Source organism: Manis javanica, chromosome 10, assembly GCF_040802235.1.
Source record: "Manis javanica isolate MJ-LG chromosome 10, MJ_LKY, whole genome shotgun sequence".
NCBI classification, from domain to species: domain Eukaryota; kingdom Metazoa; phylum Chordata; class Mammalia; order Pholidota; family Manidae; genus Manis; species Manis javanica.
The window spans coordinates 22,547,324-22,573,941 of record NC_133165.1 but is presented as its reverse complement, the minus strand read 5'-3'; the positions used below and the strand labels follow the sequence as shown (position 1 = coordinate 22,573,941).

Genomic DNA, 26,618 nt, shown 5'->3' with positions numbered 1-26,618 from the left:
AGACCTGCCAAAGATTCAAATTACTGTTGGTTTTTCTGCTTTTGATGCCACTTAGAAACACCAACCTGTAGGATACTTATGTCTGGAACCAGTTGGTCACTTTATGCCAACTTGAACATACATGAGATGGCAGGCAAATACCCTGGCATCAACTAGGAACAAAAACAAAAAAATAAACCACTGTGCTTCCAGATATGTGAAAGACAACTTGCAAAACAGAGATGTGGAGGGAAAACTTGGAATATAACGACACACACAAAAAAAGATATGAATTCAGCCGAAAGAATCTTGGTTTATATCTGAGACCATATTCTGATTGCCTCTATTTCTCTTAGACTAAAAAAAATAAATACATTAAATGCCCAATTTGTAAAATATTCCTTAATATCTGTAAACTATTTTTAAAGTCGAAAGCTACACATAATATAAGCAAAAAAATGCACATATTCTCACACAAATAAAACAAATACAAAAACAAAAAATCCAGAACTCAAAGGTACTTTTCTTTAATAATCAAACAATTCCTTATTGGTTTGATGAATAATTTCAACTATAAGGAATATATCGATATTGGTGAGCAAATTACTTCTACTAGTACATGCAGAAAACTGTATTTTAATTATCTACCAATCTGTCTCTTTCATTACCCTAAGCCTCTTGAGTGACTATGTCTTACTTATCTTCATAACCCCTTCATTGAACATACTACCTATCACACAGGAGTTTAATAAATTTTTGTCCTAATGAACCACACCCAAGTGCTTATTGAATTGGCAATTGGAGTCAGGAAAACCTTAAAAATTTTGTTCCTCTTACTGATTCAGTGATCAACATAAGTTCCTATTCAAATTTTATATCTGATATCAAACTTTACATATGTCCTAGGATATAGACCAAAATATAGTTAAGATTGTTAATTTCACACATGTTGAACTTAATCTGACATAACAAAACAGGATGAAATGCCCTTTGTGATTTCTCTAACATGTCCTCCAAGTTCCTACCTTTGAGCCTTTGATTACATTCGTTCATGGCCCTGTGTTCATCTTTTCCCATCTTGCCACCCACCTTTGCCCTCAACAATTATCCAATATACAAAGCCCAATTTAAATCACATCTCACCATGCAGTACAACATCCTGTCCATAAGCTCTGAAATCACACAGAACTGGTTGTGATTTTCTAAGTTGTACTTCCTTGCTCTGTGAATGTACATCATTGTGAGGAAAATATTTTAAACACTAGCACTGCACCTGATAATACATATTCCTCTCACTTTTTGTCTAGATTCCACCACACCATAACTGACACCTACCTACATCAGAAAAACAGCATGAATCTCTAGGCATTTGCCCCAAACTCCACCCACTAACTTCCAATGTTCTGTTCTCACCCCTGTCCACCTAGTTTTTACATGTGTTTCATGTGCTGTTCTCTGGTTTGGTATCTGCTTTATAACTGCTGCCATTGTCTCTCAGCTTTGACTGGGCTTCTTGAACTCGGTTCCTACACTCTCTTCAGCCCTATTCATTTGCAGCCATTTTTCACCTTAGGGGAAAAATTCCCCTGTTTCCAACATACTGTATTACTCCCTGCAGCACCCATGTCATCAGGGAGCAGGGTTTCCACAGATTAGTGAGCACTGATCTTTGAGCAATTACTGGAGGTGAATCGGAGAACTCTCCCCCATGAGAGACCAGGCTCTTCTTTCACATAGGGAAGTTTGATTTCAAAGCAGAAGTATCCTTGCCAGTGGAAGTTCTAGAGAGAAAGAGCTCTAGCAACAGGGTGGGTCCCAGTGCTGCAGGGGCAGTATGAAAAGCGAATAAAGAGGGGTGCTACTTCACAGAGAGTAACCATAAAGGCCCCACAGAAGAGATGGTAGTTGAGGAGGGATGAAAAGGAAGTCAGGATTCAAACCACTTGATTTTATCTGGGAGACAAGCATTCCATAAAAGTAGAAAAAATATATATATAATTTCCTGATATTGAACAGTTCTTCAAAGTTTTAAGGAGATACAAGTGAACTAATTGTCTATAGCAGAATCAGGGTGAAAGGAATCAGCAATAAGGTCACAGAATGCAGCTATTATAAGGCCTTGTAGGTGATGGTAAAGGCTGGATTCCCTAGCAAGCATAAGAAACTATTAAAATGTTGAAAATGAGAAAGTGAGAAGATTTGATTTACATTTTTAAAAACAACTCTGATTTAAATAGATGTGTGGGGTTCAAAATGTTACAAATAAAGGCAACATTCAGATAAGCACAGACAACACCCTATAAAAATCAACAACAGATTTCTAAATATTATACCAAATATAAACAAAAAACAGGCTATTTTCCTAAAGCATTTTTTCTAAAATTCACTGTCTCAATTTATTACTAAGGAAAGCATAAACTATATGCATATATATATATATGAATACATACAAATATGTATTGTTATTTTACTTGTCTTCAACTTAGTCTGATATCCAGCAAGTAAAATTAATGTGTATAAATTACAGAAAAATATTTTATCAATCCTATTGTGAGAAAACATTTTCACTTTTCCTAACTACATCTTTTAATTAAATATGTTGAGAATTTTGAAAATGAAGTTTCAGATATGGGACTCGGAATGTTCTTTCATACTTAAAGGAAAAGCAAAGGTACAAAATAGATGATAAAATGAATTGGCAAGTGCAAAACACGTATATGAAAAGCAGTAGAAAATGAGGGAAGTTAATTATTGTTTTACCAAACACCATGTAAATACCAGCAAGAGATAACAATATGAAATATTATTCAACGCTTTGTAGCAGGCGCCTAGTACTTCAATTCAGATCTACTATCAGCAGTACTGTTTTTCCTTATTAGATCACAGGAGAGATATTTCACGTGTTATGACTTGCTGGTTTTATCTTTTTTTAATGGCAAAAAAGAGTAGAACTGAATGCTTAACATCTCTGATTGCAGGACTGGCTCCACCAATTGCTAATCATGTCACTTTCAGTAAGTCATGTACATAACTGCTCAAAGTCTTAATTCTTTTACCTATAAAATGGCCATAATATCAAATCCTACATCAAAAGATTACTCCTAAAAAGTATACAGACCACAGTTTGAAGTACAATAGTAACCTTTTAAACGTTACCTATGATTATAATTTCTGGGCCATGTTGTGCTATTGCTATCAAGAGACAATAATAGGGGGATTCTCAAGATGGCAGCGTGAGTACGGTGGTGGAAATCTCCTCCCTAAACCATATATACTTTGAAAATACAGTGAACACAACTATTCCTAAAAGAGTGACCAGGAGATACAGTACACCAGCCAGGCTACATCTACATCTGCAAACTCAACATCTCACGGAAAGGGTAAGATACAAAGCCATGGCCCGGTGGGACTGAGCACTCCCCCCACCCCAGCTCACCCGGAGGAGGAAAAGAATCAGAGTGGGGAGGGAGTGGAAGCACAGGACTGCTAAATAACCAGCCCTACTAATCTGCACCGGGAGCACAGACACACACTGCATGGTGTACTAGATATTAGAGGAATGGAAAAGTAAAATCCAAGACTAAGACTGCGAACAGGTTTCCACAGCTGGCTGCCCTGGGACAAAAGAAAAGTGGGTGCTTAAAAAGTCTTACAGGGACAAGGGTTTAACAGGTGGAAGAAATCGTCCTGACACACTCAGCCCAGCAGGCTGGGAACCTTAAGGAACTTCAGGCACCCACACTCCCTGGGTGGCAACACAGCATCAAAGCTCCTCATGGTAATAAGCAGCCTGCCATTCATTCCCCCCCCAACCAGCACTGCCAGCGAACTGGCTGACCCAACATTTCTGTGGAGTAACCCAGGAGCAGCCCCACCCACAGCAACCACACAGAGACTTCTCATAGCACGCAGCTAACTGGACCAGACCCAGGGGCTGCACCTTGCCCGCAGTCAACCACCACAGATGGCGGAAACCAGTGCAGAGTCCAGAAGGCACAAAGGAGCTTTATTCTCGTGATGAACACACGCTGATCTCCTGCAATCTCCACCAGTGCCCTAGGCCATCCCGAGGGCCACCCCATCCATGGCAGCTCAGGGGATTAACCCAGAAGCTGCCCACTGTGCGCAGCCAACCAACACAGGCAGAGGAGGCCAGTGTGGAATCTGGAAAGCATGTTCTGGTGGTGAACATGCGCTGATCACCTGCAACCACCGCCAGTGCCCTGGGCCATCCTGAGGGCTGCCCCACACATGGCAGCTCAGGGGATCAACCCAGAAGCTGCCCACTGTGCACAGCCAACCAACACAGGCAGAGGAGGCCAGTATGGAATCTGGAAAGCATGTAATGGCTCTGTTCTGGTGGTGAACATGCGCTGATCACCTGCAACCACCGCCAGTGCCCTGGGCCATCCTGAGGGCTGCCCCACACATGGCAGCTCAGGGGATCAACCCAGAGGCTGCCCCTTGCACATGGCTAACCAGCACAGGCAGTGGAAACTGGCGTGGAGTCCACAAAGCACGTAGAGGCTCTGTTCTTATGGCGAACACATGCTGATCACCTGCAAACACCACCAGTGTGCTAGGACATCTCGAGGGCAGCCCTGTCCACAGCAAATCAGGGGATCAACCCAGAGGCTGCTCTCTGTGTGTGGTTGCCCAGTACAGGCAGCGGGGACTGGCACAGGGTCTTAAAAGCATGAAGGAGCACTGTTCTTGCAGGAGAACAAATGACGCTCACCTGCGACCCCTGCCTGTGCCCTAGGCCATCGTGAGGACCACCCGTCCACAGAAGCCCAGGGGATAGACCCAGATGCTACACCCTGTGTGCAGTTGACTGGCACAGGCAGCAAAGACAGGCAAGGGAACCAAGAAGCAGGAAGGGACTTTGTTCTCATAGCTGACATATGCACCATTCACCGGCAATCACTTCCACTGCCATGAAAAGGCAGAAGAACATTGTGGAGTCCAAAATACCTCAAACACCAGAGAGAGAGCTGGGTGCAACCAAAATCACAAATCTTCCTAAAAGAGAATTCAAAAGCCATAAGCATGCTGATGAAGCTACAGAGAAACATGCAAGAGCTAAGGGATGAATTCCAGAGGGAAATAACAGAAATGAAAAAACAATGGAAGGATTTAAGAGCAGACTGGATGAGGTGGAAGAGACTGTTAATGGACTGGAAATCAGAGAACAGGAATACAGAGAAGCTGAGGCAGAGAGATATAAAAGGGTCTCTAGGAATGAAAGAATATGAAGAGAACTATGTGATAAATCCAAAGAGAACAATATTTGCATTATAGGGGTACCAGAAGAAAAAGAGAGAGAAAAAGGGACAGAGAGTGCCTTTGAAGAAAAAATTGCTGAAAACTTCCCCAAGCTGGGGGAGGAAATAGTCTCTTAGAACATGGAAGTCCACAGATCTCCCAACACAAGGGACCCAAGGAGGATAACACCAAGACATATAATAATTAAATGGCAAAGATCAAGGACAAGGACAGAGTTTTAAAAGCAGCCAGAGAAAAAAGATCACCTACAAAGGAAAACACAGTAGGCTATCATCAGATTTCCCAGCAGAAAACTATAGGCAAGAAGGGAATAGCATGATATATGCAATGGAATGAAACAGAAGGGCCTTGAACCAAGAATACTGTACATAGCAAGATTATCATTTAAGTTTGAAGGAGAAATTAAACAATTCCCAAATAAGCAAAAGCTGAGGGAATTTACCTCCCACAAACCATCTTTACAATATATTTTAAAGGGACTACTCTAGATGGAAGTGCTCTTAAGGCTAAACAGATGTCACCAGAGAAAATAAAACCACAGCAAAGAAAGGAGAAAAACCAAATACTAACTAAATGCAAAATAAAATCAGCTATCTACAAAATCACTCAAAGGAAATATAAAAGAGTACAGAATAAAACACCTAAATATAAAGAGCGAAGGAGGAAGAAAAACAAGGGAGAGAAATAAAGAATCATCAGAGTGTGCTTACAATAGCATAATAAGTGAGTTAAAATTAGATAGATAGTAAAGAAAATACCCTTGAAACTTTGGTAACCATGAATCCAAAGCCTGCAGTGGCAATAAGTACATATTTATCGATAATCACCATAAATGTAAATTGTCTGAATGCACAAATCAAAAGACACAGAGTAAGAGAATGGATGAAAAGGCAAGATCCATCTATATGCTGCTTACAAGAGACTCATCTCCAACCCAAAGACATACACAGACTAAAAGTGAAGGGATGGAAAATATATTTCAGGCAAAGAATAGGGAGAAAAAAGCAGGTGTTTCAGTACTTGTATCAGACAAAATAGACTTTAAAACACAGAAAGTAACAAGATTCACAGAAGATATTCAAATATACATCAAGAGGATGATACACCATGATCAAGTGGGATTCATTTCAGGGATGCAAGGATGGTACAACATTCGAAAATCCATTAACATCATCCATCACATCAACAAAAAGAAGGACAAAACCACATGATCATTTCCATAGATGCTGAAAGCTTATTAGACAAAATCCAATATCCATTCATGATAAAAACTCTTAACAAAATGGGTATACAGGGCAAGTACCTAAACATAATGAAGGCCATATATGACAAACCTACAGCCAACATCATACTTATCAGTGAGAAGATGAAAGTTTTTCCTTTAAGACTGGGAGACAAGGATGTCCATTCTCCCCGCTTTTATTCAACATAGTACCGGAGGTTCTAGCCACGGCAGTCAGACAACACAAAGAAATAAAAGGATTCCAGACTGGTAAGGAAGAAGTCAAACTAGTACTGTTTGCAGATGACATGATATTGTACATAAAAAACCCTAAAGACTCTACCCCAAAACTACTAGAACTAATATCTGACTTCAGCAAAGTTGCAGGATACAAAATTAATACACAGAAATCTGTTGCATTCCTATACACTCACGATGAACTAGCAGAAAGAGAAATCAGGAAAACAATTTCATTCAAAACTGCATAAAAAAGAATAAAATACCTAGGAATAAACCGAACAAAGGAAGTGAAAGACCTATACCCTGAAAACTACAAGACACTCTTAAGAAAAATAAGAGAGGACACTAATAAATGGAAATTCATCCCATGCTCTTGGCTAGGAAGAATTAATATTGTCAAAATGGCCATCCTGCCTAAAGCAATCAACAGATTCAATGCAACCACTATCAAAATAACAACATTCTTCAATGAACTGGAACAATTCTAAAATTCATATGGAACCACAAAAGAACCCAAATAACCAAATCAATCCTGAGAAGGAAGAATAAAGCTGGGGGGATCTCACTTCCCAATTTCAAGCTCTACTACAAAGCCAGAGTAATCAAGACAATTTGTTACTGGCACAAGAACAGACCCATAGACCAGTGAAACAGAATAGAGAGTCCACATATTAACCCAAGCATAAAGGTTCAATTAATATGATAAAGGAGCCATGGATATACAATAGGGAAATGACAGCCTCTTCAACAGCTGGTGTTGGCAAAACTGGACAGTTACATGTAAGAGAATGAAACTGGATTACTGTCTAACTCCATACAAAAAAGTAAACTGAACATGGATCAAACACCTGAAAGGAAGTCATGATACCATAAAACCCTTAGAAGAAAATATAGGCAAAACTCTGTAGAATATAAACATGAACAACTTCTTCATGAACATATCTCCATGGGCAACGGAAGCAAAAGCAAAAATGAACAAGTGGGACTATATCAAATTAAAAAGCTTCTGTACATCAAAGGACACCATCAGGAAAACAAAAAGATGTCCTATAGTAAGGGACAATATATTCATAAATGACATATCTGATAAGGGGTTGATGTCCGAAATATGCAAAGAGCTCACGCACCTCAAGAAACAAAAAGCAAATAATCCAATTAAAAAATGGGCAGAGTATTTGAACAGAACACTTCTCCAAAGAAGAAATTCAGATGGCCAATAGACACATGAAAAGATGTTCCACATCGCTTATCATCAGAGAAATGCAAATTAAAGCCACAATGAGATATCACCTCACACCAGGTAGGATGGCCACTATCCAAAAGACAAACAACAACAAATGTTGGCGAGGACGTGGAGAAAAAAAGGGGAACCCTCCTACACTGCTGGTGGGAATGGAAATTAGTTCAACCATTGTGGAAAGCAGTATGGAGGTTCCTCAAAAAACTAAAAATAGAAATACTATTTGACCCAGGAATTCCACTCCCGGGTATTTACCCTAAGAATCCAGGAGTCCAATTTGAAAAAGATATATGCACCACTATGTTTATTGCAACACTATTTACAATAGCCAAAAAATGGAAGCAACCTAAATGTCCATCAGTAGGCGAATGGATAAAGAAGATGTAGTACATATACACAATGGAATATTACACAGCCATAAGAAGAAAACATACCATTTGCAACAACATGGATGGAACTAGAGGGTTTTATGCTCAGTGAAATAAGCCTGGTGGGGAAAGCAAGTATCAAATGATTTCAGTCATCTGTGGAGTATAAGAACAAATCAAAAACTGAAGGAAGAAAACAGCAACAGACTCAGAGAACCCAATAATGGACTAACAGTTGCCAAAGGGAAAGGGACTGAGGATGGGTGGGAAGGGAGGGATAAGGGGGGAAAGGGGTATTACAATTGGCACACAAAATGTATGGAGGGGGCACGGGGAAGGCAGTATAACACAGAGAAGACAAGTAGTGATTTTACAGCATCTTACTATGCTGATGGACAGTGACTGTAATGGAGTATGTGGGGGGACTTGATAATGCGGGGAGTCTAGTAACCATAATGTTGCTCATGTAATTGTACATTGATACCTATATATATATATATATATATATATATATATATATATATATATATATATATATATATATATATATAAATGAGTAAGTAAGCAAATAGATAGATAGATAAATAAATAAATAAGGTACAATAATAATCTCCATAAGTTTAAAACAAAATATAATCAGGAAAAAGAATGTATTGATTAAAATGTGTATTTTGTGTGTGGCTGTCAGTCAAATATTTGTCAGGAAACAATATATAAATAGTATATATCTGATAATAAAATTTCAACTATAAAATATAAATAATGTAAAAGCAGAAGCTAAGGATCAGTTTTCCCGGGGATGTTATAAAGTAGATCTACTCTTATAAATCTAAATGTTAAAGCACATGGATTGAGATCCTTCTATTACCACTTCTATCAGGCTGAATCCTGTTTATCTTTCCAGGGCCAGCTCAAGTGTGACACATCAAGTTCTTTCTGACCCATCAGCCCTCTGTCAGAGTAAATCTTTTAAGACTTTATGTTTATTACAGCTCACTGAAATCTGAGAGCAATGCAGGAGACTTCACAGAAATCCAATGCAAAGCACTTAGCCTTCACTGCAGAGAGCACTACAGAAGGCATCCAAAGGCTAAGCGCTGTGCAGAAGATCTGAGAGAGATACCTGCTGTGCACTCTGAACTTTCAGAGGATCCCAAAAGGCTTAGAGTCAGCCAACAAGACAAAGAAGGAACTCTCAAGGTGCAGAAACCTTCCTAGTTAATAAAAAAGCATAAAGTGATTTCTTGATTCAGGTGATCAGATTCTAAGTTCTGCTTAAAAGAAAATCTCACTTCTGCCCCAAAAATATTTGAAGCTAATAGTGGAATAAATTTAACTGAAACTTGCAACAAAACCTAAATACAGTTTAACTACATATTATATTGATTCATCCTCTCCCTAAACTAACAACCAAACAAAAGAAGAGGTATTCCTTTTTTCTGGGGGTAAATATTATTTACTTCATGGTCTACTATTCTTTTACCACACAATGTCAAGCACACAATAAAAATTAGAAGACATAAGAAAATGGTACCTATTTTTAAGAGAAGAAATTGTCAGTAGAAAATGAACCAGAGATCAATCAGTTGCTGGAGTTACTGGACAGGGACTTCAAAAAACTGGTAAGTATATTAAAGGGCTATTACCAGAAGAAAATCCTGTTAAATTTGCATAATTATCTTGCTTGGTCTTATGTTCCAAGTTAAGTATAGGGGAATTTTTTATTAATCTATGTATCCACAGAATAAACTGATTATTTTGTCCTTAGTAATATTCAACAGGTTTATTGAATAAATAAAATAATTATAACAATCTATTTTCATGTCTTGGGAAAAAAATATGTATGCATACTTAATATGCATGATGATGGAAAAATAAACTAAAAGATGTATACACAGTATGGCTATTCCCAAGTATTCCATAAATGAAATAGCAGTTTGAACTTAGTCTTATCAATGTAACAATGCATAAATCTGTTTCAGTTATTAAATATCTCAGTTTAAGAAATCTGTGAAAAAAATACATCAATAGCATTGATTTAATTTTTTAGGCTGAAAGAATACAATTGCTTCAGGCATTTGAGGGTTGCACAGCAGTACTGGCAAAGTCACAATGAGAAGGCCACTTATCACCTGAGAAGAGCTATAGATCATATTGTTTTGCCAAAGGATTAAAGTTATACCTATAGGTAAACTCCCTTGCTGTGAGGTATTACCTATAACCGATACCTAGATCATTAAATGTTCTGTAGTGACATAAGGAGGATTGAATAAATACTTTCAGTTTCAATTATAATTTTTCCATTTTAAAGGATAGTGATGGCCTTATGGGTATCTATTTATCTATCCATCCATCCGTCCCAATATTTTTCAAATAATTTTTAGTATTTTCAAATTTCTATAGTCATACCCCTTCACCTTTGAATTCACGGAAGGAAGTAGGATATAACATAAGGATGTTGAGTTAAAAAGGAAAAGGGAAAAGAGAGCTGGTATTTTCCTCCCTCTTCCTCAATGAGAATAGGGGAGGATAAGAGAAATAAAGTAGGATAAAAGGGTAGGTTTCAGAGTTCCCGTTTTTCCCACTCTCCTCGTGATAAGCTGCACATGGATGGTATTTCTATCCAATTATGTATGGGGAGGGCCCCAAAACAGTTCACTCACTGTCAGCATATCTGGGGAGGCTGAAGGCCTCTGGAAGTTTAGCAACAAGCTCATTGTTATGTTAATTATGGTATATTAGTACAACCTTGGCAGAAAAAATGATCTGGAAAAAGAGCCTATGCAGGACCCTGATTCTTCATGTCCTGCACAGGACATATTAACTATTAGAGGTTACCATGTACCCAGTAAGGGAACATGAAGGGTCTAGGAGGGGTCACAGCTTCTAGTATATGAGGGAAATGTGGACTGAAACACAAGTTTGGGTTATGGGGCCACCCAACACTCAAAAAGCCAGAGTCTACCACCAGCCCCCACAGTGGAAACAGGATTCAGGAAATACCATCTTTTCCCCTACCACCCTAACCATATATCTTGCACAGAAGCAGATTGTTGGGGGAGAAAATATGAATAGCCAAGCATTTGACAAAAGGAGGTAAGTCATTCATAGGACACTATTTCAACCAGAAAAAACAGTGACACTGTTAATTGTCTTATTTAGAGATCGCCTTTGACTTAACACTCCATGGGGTTGGAGGTGAGAGAGGATAATTACGTCTGTTACAGAAGCAAAAACATATTCTCTTTGCACATTTGGTTTTTAATGAGTACACATTACCTCCTCACCACTGATAGGAAAATAGTCAAAAAGATCAATGGATTGATAGATGACAGCTAGGCAGATACAGACAAATATATCAGTTATATGATTCTGGAGTAAGACAATTCTGAAACTATGGCAGATTCTCTTCTAAAAAAATATGCAAACACTCGAAATTAATGACTTAAAGGGGGATAGACCAGACAGTCTCTACATTAGACTATGAAAAGGATAATATGTTCACAAGTTGTGCTGCTTCATCTTGTATTTTCTTCTGATCACTAAAGAATGGAGGAATGTGTAAAATCAGTAAATAACACAAAATGTTGTTTTCCTTATGAAATAATATATAAAAATAGTGATGTGACCTCTGCCTGATTCTACAGAGCCAAGAATGAAGTGTCTAATGCCACTACACACTAACGGAGGAACTAAAAGGTATAAAAATTCAATTGAACTAAGAAATAGAAATCCATTTAGAGAAAAAAAACATACTTTTCTCTAAATTAGGGACAAGGCAAAAAGTGATTTATTTTACTTAAAAAACAAAAGTCTTCTTATATCCTAAGACCCTTTTCTAAGATTTCATTTAAAAATTCCCAAGAAGCAGGATTATTTTATTTTATGTTTTTCTCATTGGTATTTTCTCTTCTCTTTTCCAGATCCAAGTGCAATTAATGGTATACTCTTTAATTTAAAAAAATACTATTGTCATTTCTATTTCATTGACAAATACATTTAAAAATTCTGGTTTCTTTGCTTGCTATTGTCTCATGTCCTTTTGTTTGCTGTGGACAATATTTCTCAGACTCAACAGTCCAGGGAAATGTGGAAAGTCCCTGGTCCATGAGGGCCACCATCATCATTGCTCCATTTGAAAACAGGCAGCTCATCTCTCACTGCGACAAGATTGGCCCACTGCTAAGGCCGCTAAGATGTGCACACAGTCACTGCCCATTGAGGTCTTGCTGCCCCAGAGGCTCCATATTTGAGGGACCTTGGGTTCCTGCATCTCCCATAGAACTGAAAACCCACAGCTTCATAGTGATTCCAGTATATACTGTTAAGTGAAGAGAAAATGCAGAAGGGTGAATATAATATGGTAGCTTTTGTAAAATCAAGGAGTTGACTATATATATATATATAAATGAATGAATAAATAAATGAATGAATGAATGAATGAATAAATAAATAAATAAATAAATAAATAAGAATTCTGGCTTCCTGAATGTCATAGTGGTTTAGAGCAATGCTATTCAAAGTAGAGTCAGTAGACCACTGCTGGTCTTTGAATTATTTATTACTGATCTGCAAATAAATAACATGGAAATTGAGCTTATGTGTTCAGAAATTTTTATAGTAACAGTGAAATTTCATATCTGTTGAATCTAAAAGTAAGACATACCAGGTCACACTTAATTTCTCTAGTAATTCATTTATATCGTACTTTATAAGTTTTTGCTCTGCAATAGTTTGGGGGGAGACAAATGAATACCTTCCCATAGTTAACATTTTAGAAGCAGTGGTTAAGGACGAGCTCTTGCAATAAACAGACATTGTTTCCAGTCCCAGCTCTGCTAAATTCTAACTGTATGATGTTGGAAAAATTAAGTTTCAATTTCCTCATTTGAAAAATGAGTAACTGTTGTATATACTTGTGTGGCTCTTGATCAGCAACATCAGGATTACCCAGGTGCTTGTTAGAAATGTAGATTCTCAGACCTACCCCAGACCTACTAAATCAGAATCTGCTTTTTTAACAAGATCTTCAGGTGATACATGTGCAGAAATACAGTGCTTGAAATAAAGAAAATAACCAGGAACTCTTAGCTGTTGCTGATTTTATTCATCATAATAATATGTAAATATTATCGCTTGAAATAGGAGGTGATATTTGGGATTATGTAAAAGCAGAGACAGAAAAACCAAACAATTATATGTCCAATATTTTACAGGTACCTAAATAGTACAAAATATAATGCAAATGCTGCGGGTCCTAGTAACAAAGAACACGTGCTTCTCATCCCTGAGGATCCCATGTGATAAAATACAAGCCAAGTACATCTAATAGAAATAACTAAGTATTATGACTTGTTGGTATAGCCATAAAGAAATTATTTCCAGAGAAAAATGCATAAATTAATGCAATGGTACTTTAAGACAGTACTCTTGCACAAAGAGTCAAAAAAGACAAAGGGGGAAATCCACTCTGTGCCTCACCAATAACACTTGTGTATGCTCAATCTACATAAAAAATAACTGAATGCTCAAGGGTTGAAGTGCCAACTCCAGCCAAATTCCTCACCCTTTAAAGCCACCCTGCTGTGACAAGGCAATACAGAGGTCACATGCCATTTCAGTTGCAATAGCAAAGCTCAGTGGGAAGTACAGAATGAAATCGCTTGCTGCTTATCTCTAGATCCCTGTCTAGATTCCCAAGAAACCATTCTAAGGCAGCAAATATAACATAGTAATTATTTTGCAGAATCAACCCATGAAGGTTCAGACAGGAAAGAAAGGGACACACTGACATTCGCCATTTTTACCAAATAAAAGTGCATCCCAAAAATTTACACAGGACTGTGCATCTACCTAATACTGTCAGTGATGCTCGGGAGGCCACAGCAGATACCTAATAGGACTGGTTTAATACCAAATACACACCTGATTGTTCACTTCTGTTACAGACCCTTACAAGGATTGCCCAAAGCAGAGAGACAAACACTGTTAAGTCACCATTTCACTTTCTGTATTTTTACTTTTTTAACTCCATACAGCTGACTTTTGTAAAAGCTGAACTTTTACAAAGTGGAAAGTTAAGTGTATAGGAATAAGGTGTTGTTTCTCATAACTTAAAATTCTGTTTTTATATTGCAAGGGAGAAAATCATCTGAAATATCAGAAGACTTGTGAACCTGATATACTATCCTTAGTACTAGAAACCAAATAAGAGTGCATGGATACACTTAATTCAATAAATAGTTTCATATGCCATTCTTACAATTGGTAATACAGTGTCATTTTTTAAATGCTTCCATACTTCAAAATTACATGATTAGTTTCTAAAGACTGTATTATCACTATTTCAGCCCAAAAAAGAAGTTGTGGAAGCTTTATTTTAAATGTCATGGTACTATCTAATTTTCTTTGTAGAATCTTCCTAAAGTATATGTGAATAATTGTGTTAAATTATTCATCATGAAAGTTAATTTGACAGTAAATTATAATAAAGGAGAGGGTTTTCTGAATGTAATCCAGGGCTTTAATGCCTAAAGGATAATTACACTGAAAGAACTTGTCCTTGACTGTGGCCTTACTGCTATATATTAACCCCAAAATTAACATTTCTTACTTCAAAGAGCTAAAAAGAATGATTATGTTTTTAGACAGCACAGTGTAGGCTGATTTTTCTTTTGGGGAGGAGCATGAAATAGTGAAAGCTCAACATGTTTTGGACTGAATTCCTAACTTCACCTTTCATCAGCAGTGTAATTAGGACAAACTGTTTAATTCTCTGAGCTACACGATTTATTTTTCCCCAGCTGTAAAATGTTGATTGAAATAGACAATTTTTGGCTCTGTTTGTCATTAAAAGCAATGAAGAGCAGCTACATCCGCTCCTGAAACACCGAAGGCACTAAGTAACTGTCAGTTCCCTTCCTTTCTCCTTCTGTCACACTGGATGGAGGGGAATATTTGTGATTCCTCTCAGGGCTCTCAATAGAAGTTTTTAAATCATTATTTTATAACCTTTCACATGCATTAAGTCTTTTAATTTTTCCAATAACCTTGTGTTGGGAACAAAGAAGATTTTTAATAAATAAAGAAACAGGTTCAGGAAAGTTACATAAATTAACCAAGTTCATATAATTAGAAGATGACATACTAGGATATAAACCCATGTTTGTCTGATTTGAAACTGTTTCCTACCCTCTATGTCACTAGTCCCCAGACCCAGGCCTACACATCAGAACTTAGTAGTACAAAAATGTTCTCTTAATGGTAAAAAAAAAATTAGGAAAATTACTATAATCAGGGAGTTTTTCTAAAAGCAGTGTATCTTCATATATTTAAATTCAAAGATTCATGCTTTTCAGGATAATTTTTTAAGTAGTATGGAGGCAGATGGTAGATGTTCTGCATGTCTTTTTTAGCTAAAATAAAACACTATCAAGCCCACACATTTCTAATTGTCTAAAAAAATTACTATACATGAAATGCAGAAGTCTAGAAATCATACACTATTGGCATGCTACTTTGCTATTCTCACAGGTAATAAAAATAGGAGATTGCACTGAAACGATGAGACTTCCAAATGAATCTGGCTCCACAGAATGTAATATGATGATAATAGATTGCCATGGTGGTAGTTTTAGCAGAACTGTGCAGTTTGGCAATGTCAAATCACTCACTAGTAACAGGCTACGTGTTGATAGGACAGAAGAAACTATGGTGACCATGGTTGACAGTTAGTAGCTGAGGCAGCCCCCTGTGGAAGCACACCTTGCAAGGGGCAGCAGCGTTCACAGTGACTTTCTGCAATAAAGAGCCACAGGGACTTCAGAGTGAACAGATCACATTAGGGTTATCAGTGCACTGACACTACACTGCTCTGGTTTCCAGGATTCTTTTCTGTAGGTCGATTTATTTTCCACAGCATGAAAATCTCTCTCGTTCACTCCTGACCACACCCTTGAAGTATCTGGCTGGGAAAAATAATGATCAAACAGACTGAGATTTAGTAACCTAGTATTAACACCTTTTTATGTACCCTATACTCCCTTCTTCCCCAGAGACAAGGCTGGATTGCCCTGACATAATGCTCCCTAAACACCCTGTGCATATAGCTCTCATTGCATATCCACCCTATGCAATTCTTTTTTCATGTTCTATATTATATGTGCCTACATGAGACCTGGTACACAACTGTACTCAGAAATTGAATGAATGGAGAATTAATTAATTAATTAACTAAGCCTCTACTAGTACAAGTTCATCTGATGCAACTTTATAGGCTTCCTTCTATAGAGGTGAGGTCTAGTGATAAATGGCTTGAGAGTCCCTGCAGAGGGCAACCACAAGACATTTCAACAAAACTTCAGAGCCACTGAAATACCATCTGGATTTAAAATTCATATTCCAAATTTGGTCTATATTTATAAAACTCAAGAGATCTCATACATAATGGCATGGGTTTTCTAATTACATAATCTTGCAATTAAAAAATAAGAATAAAGAAATATCTCATTTTACATACACTTGCCAATAATACTTCACTAGGTTTCCCTGAAAACATGAAGAACCACGACGATCAAGCCTTTATTAAAATAGCACTAAATACATTCACAGTGCAGGATAAAGTGAATGCTGTTATTTTTGACAAATTTAAAAGTAAACCTAGAGATATCAGAGTAGTTGAGAGCTCATATGGGTTTAGTATCTACTTTCAACAGATTTTCTTTTTCCAAGAGAGAATTATAAATAGCAAATCCAGAAATGGTTCAAAGCAGGGAGCTTTGAAATAAAGTGGAAATTAAAATGATATATCAAAATCCAGGGTGTAAGTTAATTCAAAGGGAGTTCAATTATGTAACCTATGCTCTTATGATTGCATGTAGTAGAAGTCCTTGGAACAATGAAATAAGCTGCAATATACCAAAAAGCAGAATTTTAAACTCTGATAACACAAATACTTTGAAAGTATGAAAAAATGTTCAGTATCAATGTTTAGGACACTGACGTTTTCCCTGACTAAAAAAGACATTAGAAACACTTTTCCAGCGAAGCAGTAAGTGGAATATGTTTCATGAAATATATGTTCATGGGAGCCATTATCCCTACTAAGTAAAATATACAAATGCCTTAGTACTCCAGGCCCTTTTAATCACAATAATTTGAAATCATTAAGGGATTGCAGATAGAAGTGGCTGTAAGTTATTATAAAATTCATTGAATGTCTGATACCCTCTCATGCAGTAAGAAAATTCAATATTTTGAGGACTTCATAAGAAAACAGAGAGGGAAGTACATAAGTCTGGCTGAAAGGGTATAATGGCACTGGTGTGATGCCAGGCGATAGGCACAGTTAGAGATGGAGTCTGTCTTCTTAGTTTAGACCAATAGAAATGCAAGGAACATATCATAAGAGGTACATATCTGACTATTCTCTGTGCTGCACAGACTCTTTTGGGATTTTTGCAGTACGTTTTGAATCATATTTTTAATGAGAACCAAAGATAGATATATATGATGTATATGTGTGTATATACACATATATGTATATGTGTATATATGCTCATGTATATACATGTATACACACACATATATCTATATACACAGAATGTACATCAAAAGTGAACCCTAACATCACGTATGGACTTCAGGTGATAATGATGTGTCAATGCAGGTTCATCAGTTTAACAAATGTCATACTGTGGTGCAGGATGCAGACAGCGGCGGAGTCTGGACATTAGTGGGGGCAGCAGGAATATGGGAATTCTGTGCTTTCAAATACTCAATTTTGCTGTGAACATAAAACTATGGTAAAAAACATAGTCTATTTTTTTTAATTATTTTTAACTTTTTTTAAATGAGGTAATTTGCAATCATAGCTAACCAGTTCCTGGCAAATAATATTTAATCAACTGTATCATCACTATCACATTATGCAGTACTATAAAAAAGGGTAACCGCATTCAAGCAGTTCCAACCTGGATCCAAATTCCACTCAGCCACTTATCAGCAAGACACTTACCCTCCCTATGCCTCAATTTCCTCATTTGTAAAGTAGGTATAAAAAAGGTATGAGAATTAAATGAATATATACAAGTAAAACTGTAGAGGATAGTGGTAACAATTAGACTAAGTGTTAGCAATTACCATTATTGCCTATTAGATGGAGGTGGCAACATGAAAAGAATCAGTACAATGCCTCATATTGGAAATGTCAAATCAGCTTCCTTCCTCCTCCTGTAATAAAACTTCTCATATCATCAAGTATCTATCCGGGGAGGTGGATAAAATACAGGAGTGCTTATCAGAATCAGCTCTAAACTTTTTCAAAATATACATACCACAAATTCATATACTAAATTAGAAACTTTGAGAGGTGTATATGGAAGCATGTGTATTCTAACACATTTCTCCATAAGATTTACATACTCTCACACACACACACACACACAGAAAACACTCTTACTTCACCCAACCCATTTCCCATACAAAACCATCACTGGTGAAGTTACTGCACACCAGCAATTAACAGATTCAATGCACTGAAATACCGTATGTTTTAACATAAGTTTCTTGGAGTTTCTATTTATATTTAGATCAGGGGCTAGTAAATACATCCCATAGGTCAAATTTGGCCTACCACCTGATTTTATAAAAAGTTTTATTGGAACACAGCACACCCATTCATGCATGTGTCATACTGTCTACAGCTGCTTTCTTGCAACCACCACAGAGCTGAGCAGTGACTACAACCACAACAGACCATAAGGCCCACAAACTTGAAAATATTTACTCCTTGGCCTTTACAGAGAAAGATGCCCAACCCTGGTCTACATTATTCAAACAGAATGCTATTTCGTGGCTCAACTAGAGCATTTATTAAGAATGAGTTCAGTGTAATAACAACATCTCTTACAGTATATAAAAAACTACAGAGGAGCAGAAATAAAGCAAAAAAACAATTCTTTACGTTAATAGCTATCATTCCTTCCTCCCCCAACTCCAAGCAAGAGATCTTGGCCAATTACAGGCCCTATTCCATAGTGTAAGAGTAGGAATATAACCTCAATCAGGACAACCTGATGCCACTTTCCAATGTGGAATAAGAAAAGTCATGCAGTCCCCTCCCTAGTAGTTAACTGAAATTTGAGATGTATGAAAAAAAAAATTCTAGCATACATTTCCCACTACATAAAAGAGGCTGAACTACATTAGGAAAATGAACCTAAACGGTAAAGAACACAGTCTTCGTGGTATTCTCAGGTCAGGTTCCAGATATCCCTGAACACAACTGTACCCGTCATTCTGAGTTTGGTTTACGTGAGGCAGTAAATTCTCTTTTTTGCCCAAATAAGTTTTAAGGGGGTTGGTGATATTTTCAACCAAGGATACTAACATAACAACCAACTTCTGTCTTCTGTTCACAGAAGGGTTTGTCTTTTTCTATGAGAACAGGGATAGTTTCATTCAACAGTTGTTTATCCCTTATTAAATCCTTCATAAATTAACAAGTATTTGTAATCAGAAAGCTGTTTTTAAGAACTGAAAAAGGGTACAGTAACATCTCAATCAGTAGTTTACGTGAGTAGTTATCAGAGTAGTTGCGTGTTTTTCACTTCATTTTTCCTAGTATAAAACAAGTGATTAAAAAATACAAGCTATTTGACATATACACACACACAAAACTTCAGGTACATTTAACCCTATCACCTCCATTGCCGCAACAATAATCACTGATAATCAAAAAGATGGGCTTTAAGATTCTAAAACATTCTGATTTATCAAAGAAAGGTTTGATCATATTTTGCATATATTAACCCTAGAAAATAAGAGTAATCCATTTGGCAAATTTCAACAACTGAACACAAAAATAAAAAATACTCTATTTATCCATCTATAGCTCAGGAAATTAAACTGTTTACAATATCTCTTTTACAGAAAGTTTAAGTTTCACTGCACAGTTGACCCTTGAACAACATGAATTTGAATAGCACGGGTACCCTTGTATGTAGTTTTTATCAGTAACTATATTGGAAAAATTTTTGGAGTTTTCCAACAATTTGAAAAACAATTTCTTTAGCTTACTTTTGAAAGAATTCATTATAAAATATACGTAACACATAAAATACATGTTAATTGATGATCTATATTCTACGTAAGGCTTCCATTAAACAGCAGACTTAGTTAAGCTGCTGGGGAGTTAAAAGACAGATTTTCAACTGCAAAAGAGGGTCAATGCCCCCAACAGGCACATTGCCCAAGGGGGTCAACTACACTTACAAATTAGCTGCCTACAGCTCTATTTTAAAGAGATTTTAATAAAGGATATTATCCTACAACTGGAAAACTATTATATTGGGTAAGAATTTTTCTTGTGTATTTTATAAATATGCTATTGCCTTAAACCAATTTTTCAAACTCCGAAGTTTAAAATATCTGACATTTTTTCTTGAATTACCTATCTGTAACAGAATCTAATCATAAACTAATACTAGAATCTGACGAGGCTTTGAAAGAGAATTTTACATAACCTTAATATTGAAACACCTTTCTGGATTATGTGCTTGTTGCCGGTTCTATTCAAAGCACAAGATAATAGGATACCTTAACTGACTGACTAACCCTAACTGCTCTAACACCTCAAGATACTCTGGAGGAAAGGAGGTCCATGATGCCTTTTTAATTTTTAACAAGGTGTGCAGGCATGTGCACACACACACCCACACTGACCTAACCTGAGGAACCTAAAGGCTTAAACAGTTCGTCTTTTTTCATTTCGCAATGTCTTATTTTCTATTGCCCATTACTTTGTGATCTTGAGAATTTTCAAGACCACAGATGCTCAATAAACACTCCTCTTACCAAAGCACACCTTTAAGAAAATCAACCAGTGCAAAAAAAGGTTTATAATCAAGTCTTCTACCAGTCCTCCTCAATCCCCAGACAATCAATTTTAATTACCTTGGCTACTTAGTTGCCTCCATATCAAATACATGCTTGAAACATTATTAACTTCTTACCACAACATTAATTGCTAATTATATTGTATAACCAAGTGCCAGATACACAACTTTAAACATATTATCTCACTTAATCTTCACAACAACCTCTTAAGGTAGGTGTTACTACTATATTCCTATTTTAGTCTGGAAAATTGGGACACAGTTCAATAACTTGCCCAGAGTCACATGGTTAAAAAATGGCAAAACTAGGATTTCAACTCAAGGAGCCAAAACACCAATGCCCACACTCTTAACCTATATCCTCTTATATCTAACCACTCCACAGTTCACTCTTTATAAATACTTCTGGGATAATTTTCTCATTAAATAAAAACAGCAAAATAAAACAAATCATAACAGTGAACTGGCATTTTTCACAATCACATAATTTTTTGTTTCTATAGATCAGTAATCATCAACCTTGGCTTTGTCACAATCCATGGTCACCAATTAGATGCATTTTCACTTTATATATATGGCTCAGTGGTTATTAGGCTTAAGGTACAGTATTTTTTAATTCAAATTACAATTATATAACATACAGCATTTTTGCTTTATTAAAAAAAGGCAGAAAAGATAAAGACCGCCAAAAGATATGCTTTGAAGGCAAAGAGCGTGCCAGTAACCTACAAGAAGAATATCAATTTTCAAAGTAATTGTCTACATGCTTTCTGAAACCAAATGAGTTTTATGTGTACACATGTACGCCTCCAACTACATAACTGGGTAAAAAAAATTACGGGAAAATAGGGAAAAGGGCATAATCACTTTCACTAAAGAAAAGCCTCAAAAAATAGATTTTACAAAATCTGTGGAGACACAGTAATACTTAGTTTAATATTCTAAACAAAAAAATGAAACATGAATATGGACAAAATTAATGTGACACAAAAAGCGTGACCATTAAAAAAACAAAACATGAGAAACTAGAGGAAAGGCAATAATAGAAGTTTTAAAATTGAGAGGAAAAGGAAGCGAGCAAGAGATGAAAGCCCTAGACATCTAGGCAATCCAGTTCAAAGCTCTGAGTCAGATCTTGCTGAAACAGAGCCCCTTAAATAATACACTGACAGAAGGGAGGACTGCGGCTTCACCCTGTGAAAGAGCTGGAAAGGCTTACAGAGGATGCACTAGTGGGTGAAACGGAAGCCTGGTGAGAGCAAGTCAGCTGGACCTGTAGACCAACATATGGCTTGAATCTCTCTGCTGCAGTCTTTCTTCTAAGCATCCTAGATGACAGGAATATGACACTGTTCATAGGCTATTCTAGTCAATCCAGCACTTATTTGGAGTCTGTTAAGTATTTCATATACATATATATTCCTAACTAAATCATTAACTTCCGGAGAGCAAAAGCTACCCTTACTTATATTTTATTTTAATTCATATAATCTAGCACAATGCTATGCATCTAGTAGACAGATGCTCAAGCCTATCGATCTTAAAAATTCACCACATACAATCAGAACATCAGAGTTTGAAAAAAATCTTCAGAGCATCTAGTCTAGACCCTTTACCATAAAAACAGAAACTAAGTACTTAAATGCCCACTAGCCTTAAGTTACTGAGCAGGGATTAACATCTGAATCCCCTGACGATCAGTTTATCTTTTTCCAAACAGCCACTGATTTCTTCCATCATGATAAAACAAATAATCACCCATTTCATCAGGCAACAAAGTAACAGCACCAGTATTCACTATGTGCCAGGGTCTTCAGAAAGTTAGATTTGTTTGGCAGCCTATGTGCCTAGGTCTGTGATGACTGCTTTATAAACACAACATATCCTACTTAATACTCTCAAGAACTCTAGAGGTACTAGCCTGGTTTTACACCTGCAGAAAAGATAATTTGACCATGATGATAGTTAAGTGGCAGAACCTCGATTCTGTTTGTCACCAGAGCCTTGACTCAACCAGAATCCTGTACATCTCATTGAATTTACCACAAAATCCTCCCAAGTCTCAAGAGTCCAACACAGCGACCAACCCAAACAAAACAAACCAATGTTTAAATGCTGACTAAATGAATGGATTATTTAATTAAAAAGTAAGGTTCTCTCTCACAGCAAATACCTCCAAAAAGAAGGGTTCATTTTTCCTCTAATTACATAATCCTCTAAGAAAGGCTTTAACAGTGAACAGTTTGCACACTAACAAACTTAAGTAATGGCTAATTTATCCTACAAATAATTCATTTACTCAACAAATATTTTTAAGAGACTTTTTGTGACTGTTAAATTTGAAGATAAAAAGCAAAACATTCCTGCAAGATCCTATTCTGCCAGATTAAAACCCATACAAGTTTCTAAACCATTCATCAAAACCAAAATAAATGTGTAACAGCTCAAAGAGGAAAAAGAAGTAACATCAACTGAGCACCTACAATGTACCAGCTCTTGATCCTCAACAGTCTCACCTAATCCCTTACAGCCAAATGAAGGAGACATTTCTATTTTCTGATGAAGAAAAAGCACTTTAAGATATTACGCACTTGTCTTAGGTCACTGAGCTACTCATTACAAATCCAGAACTGGAACCCAAGTTTGTTTGACCAATAGGTCTACTACTTTATTTGCTCACCAAGTCAGAAACTGGGTTTTTTTCCTAGGTGGACTAAAAGCACTGCTTATTTTTATTACTGAAAAAGACACATTATCTCACTTAATCCTCACAAGAGCCTGTTGTTGTTACTGTTAAATCCCATTATTATAAACGATGAAGCCACTAGAACTCAGAAGTAGCTTGCTGAAGAACTCACAGCCCTACAGGAAAAATGGAGAAAGACCTCAGCCCGTGTTAATTAGGCGCTTAAGACTCAAAGCATCTAAATTGATCAGCCGCTGGGTTTGTTAGGTCAAAACGAATAGCAGATATTTCTATCAATTTCTATTTTCAATGATGAAGAAGCCGATTTTCTAGAAATATCCTATTAAACGCAACCTGAAAAGTAGTGTCTAAACTTTCAAGCTACAGGCCATTAAACCAAGCAACCTCTGGATTTGATAGACGTTAAAATTATTCTTAAAGTACCAAACAATGTGCTATTTAACAAAGCAAAGGTTTATAAGGAGAACAGTATGTTAAAATACACAGAATCAACACTTAAGTATTTGAAATATGTTCACAGGAATAGGCGAATAGAAATATTCCTTCAAAACATTTTCAACACATCATCTGAAAACTCTATTTCTTCACATATTTTTAGGGCCTAGGTGTGAATAATAGAGAGAGATCTCCAATGCCAGTTCTAAACACATTACTACCCTGGTAAAAAAAAAAATAACAAACTTTAGTCTTACTGTACAGTTTGTCAGAAATCCAGAATAGCCTTTTCTATTGAGAATGGCCCAGTTACATCCTAAGGAACTGTCCCATCTGTTTTTGATAAATCAAAGTGATGAATGGCAGGGTAAATATTAATATATAACATGGCTAAGTGCTTCTCTTTATTTACATTTTATTAAATAATATGAGCATGCTACAACCCCAAATCCAGAAATAAGTAGAATCGTTCCACCGCACAATGACCAGGTAGGGACTCCCATGCGTGTTCCCCCTATTACAAAACAGATCGTCTTTATCCCTTAACCTCACAAGCCTGAGTTCAGGCAGCGGTGCCGCCGCCCCATTCGCACATCACTGTGGATTAAAGACCGGAATGAATCAAACACAGCTTACAGGCCTCCGCGAGCACCAGTGGCCGGGAGCCCGGCGGCAAACAGGCACCGGCGGGTGCGACCCGGGGCGGGGCCGTTTATTTAACCGGTAGGAAGCCCATGTGGTGGGGAACGTGCTGCACGGTCTCCCGGCTCAGAAAACGTCACCTGGCGAGCTCCTGGGAGCGGACTGTGTTCCCAAAGTTCCAGCCTCCCTTTTTCATCTCTTAAGGGCAGACATTCACACAGGGCATCCGATTCTTGGCGCCCGCGGTGCGCCTCCAGCTGAGACTGGAAGGACACCACTGCGGACCCGCACTCCCCAGGGCGAGCGGCACGGGGGCCCGACGGCGCCGCTCCCCGAAGGCAAAGAGAGGAAATCAACACCGGGCGCGCTCCCTCGTCCCGAGGCAAGGTGCGGAACAGGGGACGGCCCCGCGGGCCCCACGCAGTCACGCCCGCGGGCAGCGGGGGACGGCGCCGGCTGCCCTCCCGCCCGTCGTCCGGGCAACGCCGGGCCCGCGCCCTGAACCCGCCCCGCTGTCCTCCCGCTGCGCTTGCAGCGGCGCTCGGGCCCGGCTCGCCTCCCTGCCTCCCCAGCTCCCCCATGGAGGCCACCGCCCTCCGCGAGTCCCGGGGAGGGAGGCCGTGGGGCCGCAGAGCGAGGAGCGCGCGCTGCCCGGGTCCTTACCTCGGGATGCAGAAGGGGCACACAGCCCGCCTCGACCCCATACTCGTCCGGGCTGTCCGCCATCTTGGTGTTAAATCCCTCCTCCCGCTCCATGCCGGGAGAAAGCGTTTCACCCTCGCGGGGTTGGGGCGAGGCGGAGGGCGAGCGCGGGGTACGCGCGAGCCCCGGCGGAGGCTGCGCCGCCGCCTCCTCCGGCCCGCCTCCCGCGGATGCCCCCGCTGCCGCTCCCCCTGGGAGGGCGAGAGCGCGCTCCGCGGCAGTGCGCCGGGAAGGGCCCCGCACGAGAGCGCGCTCTGCGGCAGTGCGCCGCGCGGCGGCAGAGGACCTTGCGCGCGGACCCCGCGGGGGGGGCGGGGGCGGGGGTCCCAGCAGCGCCCGGGGGGCGCTCTCAGCGCCGGAGCCCCCCCCCCCACCGATCCCGCGCCGAGCAACCCACGCCTGCGGGCTGCTATCGCGCCCCGGGACCCCCATGGGGCTCGTCTGAGACCGGGGCGGAGCCGGCTACCGGCTCCAGGTAGCGGGCGTGCGGTCCCGGGCGTTCTCCGCACGGGCTGGCTGCTGGGAACGGGGCCCGCCTTCCTGCACCCTCGGGCCTTACCGCGACCCTCCAAGCGGGAGCGGGCGGAAAACACGCACAGGGTTTGGCCTCCCCCCACCCCCGGAGGAGCCATTTAAAACGGCCCCAACCTGTCTTCATTGGTCTTGAATTAACAGTTACCACATTAAAAAATTACACCCTCAAAGCCCATACACCCTCAGCTCCTACATTTTAACGTAACCCAGGAATTCAGAACCGAAGCCATTTAAACTGAATTTGCAGAAATGGGAACCAGATAAAATGACAAAAGCCATTTTTAAACTGGTATTAGGGCTGGATGAGTAGGAGAGAACACTGCTTCCTAGAAATGTGCTGATGGGACAATAATAGAAAGCATTTATC

At 38.7% G+C, this 26,618-nt stretch overlaps 1 protein-coding gene across 1 annotated transcript in view; it reads right to left on the bottom strand.

Moving 5' to 3' along the window:
- The window catches only part of LOC140843841 (uncharacterized), a 118,159-nt gene extending 91,810 nt beyond the window's left edge, over positions 1 to 26,349 (bottom strand). Inside the window, exon 1 of the mRNA XM_073214253.1 lies at positions 25,679 to 26,349. Within this exon, the coding sequence (XP_073070354.1) occupies positions 25,679 to 26,349 (671 nt within the window). The remainder of the gene's footprint in view (positions 1 to 25,678) is intronic.
- Positions 26,350 to 26,618: the final 269 nt, after the last annotated feature.